Consider the following 6052-nt stretch of genomic DNA (forward strand, 5'->3'; position numbering starts at 1 on the left):
GATATTACATATATTAAACATGTTTCTCATATGGTACTCCTTAAAAAACATACAACCCATCGGCCATGACAACTTCCTTAAAGGTTGCTGTTATCGGTGCGGGTGTAGGGGGACTAATCACCGCCCGTGAGCTGAAACGAGAGTCCCATCAAGTTGTGGTGTTCGAAAAGTCGCATCGACTTGGTGGAACTTGGGCTTATGATCCACGAGTCGAGGATGATCTTTTGGGACTGGACCCAGATAGAGAGATTGTTCATGGATCTCTCTACAAATCCATGCGAACGAATCTTCCACGCCAGCTGATGAGCTTCACCGATTTCAAATTCGGCGAAAAAGAATATGGAGATCCGCGTTTGTTTCCCGGCCACAACGAAGTTTTAATGTTCTTGGAAGATTTTGCAAGTAATTTTCAAATCACCGAGTTGATTCGGTTTAAAACTGTGGTGACTCGAGTGGAGGCCATTGACTCGGGGATCACTGAGTTTGTGGTTGAGTCAATGACGAATCAAGTGAGTTCGGTGGAGGTGTTTGATGCTGTGGTCATTTGCAGTGGTAACAACACTCAGCCTCGACTAGCAACTTATATTCCAGGTATAAAAAATACTTATTTTAAGTATTTAATTAGTTGTAAAGAATACTTCAAAGCAATTTCGAGAGTACAAGTTTTTAGGCACTATTTATTGCTTATATAGATAAAAGGTACGTGTCATTTTTCTGTTTAGAAATGGGGTTCTAACAATTGCTTTTTTGAAAGGATGTCTTAGGTTATGTTCAGATTAATTTTGATAAATTATGACTATAATGAATCAGTTTTGTTAAACTCAGTGGTCACAATTATTTTAACAATTGTTATTCCAAACTAATTAATTAACGCTATATATAATCTTTAAGTCGGTTGCAAAATATAATAGTTGCATTAAGTAAAACTAGAAGCTTACTCGCACAATACAGCGAGATACATCTCAATTTTAATATTTTGTTTTATAATATGTTTTTGAGAACACGATAATGTTTTCATATATTTGAATAAAATATAAATTTTAAGACCCAGAACTGTTTTTTATGGATATTAGTATCAAACTAACAATTTAAAAGTTCTTGTTTTTCGAATATTTTTTAGTTCAAATTTTTAGTATAATTTAATTTAAGGTTTAATAATGAAATAAACTATTGTAGGTCTAATAATATAATGGCTTTATAATAAAGATAATTTTTAGTTCAATCTTCTCATTATAATTTATTTTAGGTTTAATAACGAATTAATTTATTTAAGATTTAATAATATTTTTTTTTATAAGTATTATGTTAGAACATATACTTATCTTAATTAAATTTTATATTTTTTATATTTAAAATGAAATGTTTGTTTTGTATTTGATTATATTTATCTGTAATTAGTTATATGATTTTTAACATGAAGATTTAATAATTTATATACTTAAGTATAATAATTTGTAATTTTGAATTTTAAGTAATATATATTAAAGCATAAAAAAAATTAAATGTTTTTATCAAATGCTTTATAATATAATATAAATGGATGTTTTTTTTTTTCTTTCGGTCAAACTTAGTCGGTCTTTCAAAAAGAATATAAAAATTTGGTTCATTATTTTATTAATCCATTATTCAACTGCTCATTATTTAATTATAACATTTTTATTGTTTTATATTCGTATGTCGTCTAAGAGGTATTGGAGATTGCTTATTTGAAACAACTTATAATTTTTTATAAAAATGTTTATCAACTTATTATAAGTTAGAATGGTTTAACTTCTTCAAAAACTCTTTATCACCGGTTTGGCACCGATATAAGTTGTTTATCCAAACACTTAAAAATGCTTATTACCGTTGTCACACCGAAATAAATCAATAAGTTGTTTTTATAAGCAATCTCAAACACCTCCTAAACTTCATTTAACGAATACATAACGCCTAAACGTTATAAATATACAAAACAAACGATAATAACAATGTGTCAAGCGTATTCAGTGACTAGCATTGAAAGGTTTTGGAGGAATTGATCAAATCCGATCATATATTGTCGTTTGATAATATGTCCAAATTTTTTGTTTTACAATTCAAAACTAAAATTATAAATACGCTTGTTAATTTTAACATAAAATTACGAAAATAATGAAAATGACTAAAAAACCTTTCATTTAGTTAGATTTAACGAAAAGAAAGTTAATTAACGACCTTAAATAGGGGAACCCAAACTATTAAATATTAACAAACGTGAGACATCAAATCTGAGTTTTTAAAGTTTAGGAACTAATCCATTGAAAGTTGCAAATATTAAGTACCAAAACTGAACTTTTACTCTTTAAAATATTAAATAAAACTATGTCATTTTTAACAACTCCCTTAATATTAAAATATATTGTTTACCACATAATTTAATAATTATATTTTTATTAATAATCAAATATAAGAGAAGAAAAATATAGAATATTATTAGTCATAGTCAAAATTATTGTAAATAATAATTATAAATAGGGTAAAATATTTACATAGGTTCATAACTTATCTTGCTTTTATACATATAATTCTCTTGTAAAATTATACATACATATATATATATATATATATATACATCCATTAATAACATATTTTAAAATTTGAGACAGGTATTGAGACATGGTCTAAAAAGCAGATGCACAGTCACAATTATCGTGTTCCTGAACCATTTCGAAATCAGGTTAGTGATTAGAAAAAACATACAATCGATCGTATCACGAAGATCACAACTTTATAATCAACATAAGCAAATTTTAAACACTTCAACAATTTTACCAAAAAATGGCATCTTATTATTGACAATATATTTTTATTTTTTAATAATTAAAGTTTTGATTTAATATGAGGTTTAAAAATGAGTAGATTGTAGTTGTAATTGGAAGTGGACCAAGTGGAGTGGACCTATCAAGAGAAATATCAACGGTTGCTAAAGAAGTTCACATGTCATCAAGATCTCCAAATGTTAAAGTCTCAAAATTGGAGAAGTTCAACAACTTATGGCAACATTCTAAGGTAATATTTAATCCCCCACTTTTAGGCATATAATTTCTTTGTATTATTATAATCTCTATTCGTGATATCATTTTACAGTCTGATCTTTCGATTATTTTGAAGATGATTATATATCTTCTTCACATACCACTTGATTGCATTGAATCGTAATATCTTGTGCTTGTTCTTCGTAACCCTCTCTGGTAATGGGTGTAATGATTCGTTTGAGCGGTGTGTTGCTTTTAAGAACAAAAACAGTATCATACATACCGCTTCTGTGTATTAAACGATGCATTAATTCTTTAGAAGTTTCTCAACTAAAATCTACAAGTCCAAGATGTAGAGTTTGGGATCATACACTGGTTGAGCCTTTTTTAGGGTTGCTTTAAGAAGCTTGCACGGCCATTTATATATCATCAAGCCTAAATCTCCTAAGCAAGGATGTGTAGTTTGAGTGTGTCGTGTAAAAAGTTTAGTAGATCAATTCTCATGGCCCTTTTTGAAAGTGAGACTTGAAAAACAAAGAGTGCTATAAACATTCAATATTCTTGATCCCTCACCAATGTGATTAGAGTTTGCGGACATTAGGTTTGGGTTGTAGGTCATGTGTAATGTCCCAACTATTATTAGGCGATCGTTGAAAATTTCAAATTAATTTGAAACCATTATAGAAGTTATTAATAATTCACAACTAATTAAGGATAACTGATGTGGGTTGAGTTACCCAACTGTCTGTGCTTTAAATCTTCATGTCTTCGTCATATCTACATAATAAACTGAACAAACCTAGAATCAATATCCCTAGTATGTAGATGAATGAGTCAAACCACTATTTTAATATCATTTGTAGCATCTCAATCTCAAAGTAATAATTTGCAGGTCCTAGTAGCTCCAAATCAACTCTAAATTGTAATGGAAATTAGTAGTTCTTGGAAACTGTCTTAAATTCACCAAGCAACCAGGCTCCACAACATGAAGTTGCATGAGTAGATCATGGATATAGGGAAGCAACCTTCTGATACAAGTTTTATGACATGAACCTTTTCTAATGTATGTGAGTAGGGTTTTCATATGTTAATCACTGCAAGCTAGTATTGCTCTTGATCTACCCTAATCACCAAGGCAAGTCAAATAGATTTTAACGATTTGATATCACGATCATAGGTCGCATATGGCCGAATGACCAAGGGGCATACTCTTGTTTGAGGTGTTTTATTTCCAAATTAGGGCATCTTTGCTTGTTATTTTCTTGACAAACATAGCTTTCCTTTGTAGATGAACCATGCATAGTGTTTTTTCAGTTCTTAACCATTGTGGTTATAACCTTCATCTTTGTAAGCACCAAATCAATAATTGATCAGTATTATTGTCATTTGCACATATTTTTTCCTATTTGGTATCTCCTTATCTCTTTAATCATTATTTTCATCAATCCATATCTGCATTAAAACCTATATTAAGAATTTGTATTGAGGATGGGTGCCGATAACTTCTATTTTGACTTCTTAACTAATTTTTCATCATGGGTAATTTGTGTGTTGATTCTAGATCAATTTTACAATAGTTACATAAAGGGTTTACAATTCTAGTTCTCAAGTAATGTGAGGTTACATGTCAAAATCTCTCCTACTTGATTATGTGAGATCTACACAAAAATCTAAACAGATACATAATCAATTTCCTCAAATAGATGTATAAAATCCATCCCACTACACCAAGAGCGGACTGCTTTGATATTATTTGTAACGCCAAAAGACCAAATCAATACGTTTGTAAATAATTTTCAATCAACATAAAACAATGATAAAATTTATTAACACCCCATTACTAAGAACATATAAGAGATTTATAGTTGTTGTTCATAACAGCTGTGGAGGAAGTTGCCACAACATTTAAAGGTGTCTTGCTTTCTCTCATAATCAGACATAATACGAAGACAGAGACATAGGGTGCTATAGTTTTTTTTTTCTTTTTTTTGGGGGGGGGGGGGGTTTGTCATCTAGTCGTGGAGCCCTTGGTTCTCATTTAGGTACCAAGTATCTAATTTTGATCGACATACTTTTTATATCGTATCATACCTTAATGATATGCATTATTATTAGTAATTTGTCCAAATACGATAAAAATATAGTTCTTAATTATACTATGGATGTAATTGGATCATATATAAATCAAATATAATTTTACTTTTCATCATAGATAAATTGAAAGACTAATGTAGGTATTCTCTATGTAGTATTGTCAATTCAACTGAGATTGTTTGTTACTATAACAACTATGCAATGCATGCGCACACTACAAAACAAAGAGTTTTAACTGACGAAAAAATTCGATGGTGCATACCGGAGAAAATGTAGTCAGTGATCGTGATTACCAATGGATTATCAGTGGATTTTGGTTCACTTATGAAAAAAAAAATCCGTTGTTGATTTGCCATAAATCCGTCAAAATTACCCAAAAAATCCATCGGTGAAGCCTCTTTGTTTTGTAGTGATGATGATCTATGAATGACATTGTGATATAAATAAATATATACCCATCATTCTTATAATTCTTTCAGGGGACGTTTGGTTCACAGAATATAATTTGGTGGAATTGGAATCCACCAAACGAATTTGACTTTGAAAGAACTGGAATGGAACTTGTTGGAATTTGTCCACGCATTTGGTTGGTAGAAATCGGAATAGAATCTATCAAAAATTTGAAATCTCCATCGTTTTTTGGACCACCCCATCCTCTCCACCTCCATGCCACTACTGTCGTCATCATAGCTATCATCTCACCCAACCCTTGCCCGCCCCAGCCGTCGCCCTCGCCCACCCCATCCACCACCCTACCGACCATCATTCCACTACTCACCATGCCACTATTATCATTGTCACGTCCCTGCCCACCCTGCCATCATATCCAAACCCCATTTGTCACCAATAATGGCATAGTGGTCGGTGGGGTGGGGAGGGGTGGGTAGTGGGGTGGTAGCTACGATGACGACAGTAGTGGGATGGTGGGTGGTTCGGGGTAGGTTATGGGGTGGGGGTGAGTG

General features: G+C 31.5%; 1 protein-coding gene across 1 annotated transcript in view; it reads left to right on the top strand.

Annotated features, from left to right (window-relative positions):
* The window catches only part of LOC112526667 (flavin-containing monooxygenase FMO GS-OX5-like), a 12315-nt gene continuing 6263 nt past the window's right edge, over window positions 1-6052 (top strand). The window contains exons 1-3 of the mRNA XM_025137044.1: window positions 1-591; window positions 2628-2698; window positions 2881-3030. Of these exons, the coding sequence (XP_024992812.1) occupies window positions 66-591; window positions 2628-2698; window positions 2881-3030 (747 nt within the window). The 5' untranslated portion in view covers window positions 1-65. The remainder of the gene's footprint in view (window positions 592-2627; window positions 2699-2880; window positions 3031-6052) is intronic.

Source organism: Cynara cardunculus, assembly GCF_001531365.2.
Source record: "Cynara cardunculus var. scolymus isolate 2C chromosome LG 14, CcrdV1, whole genome shotgun sequence".
Classification (NCBI taxonomy): domain Eukaryota; kingdom Viridiplantae; phylum Streptophyta; class Magnoliopsida; order Asterales; family Asteraceae; genus Cynara; species Cynara cardunculus.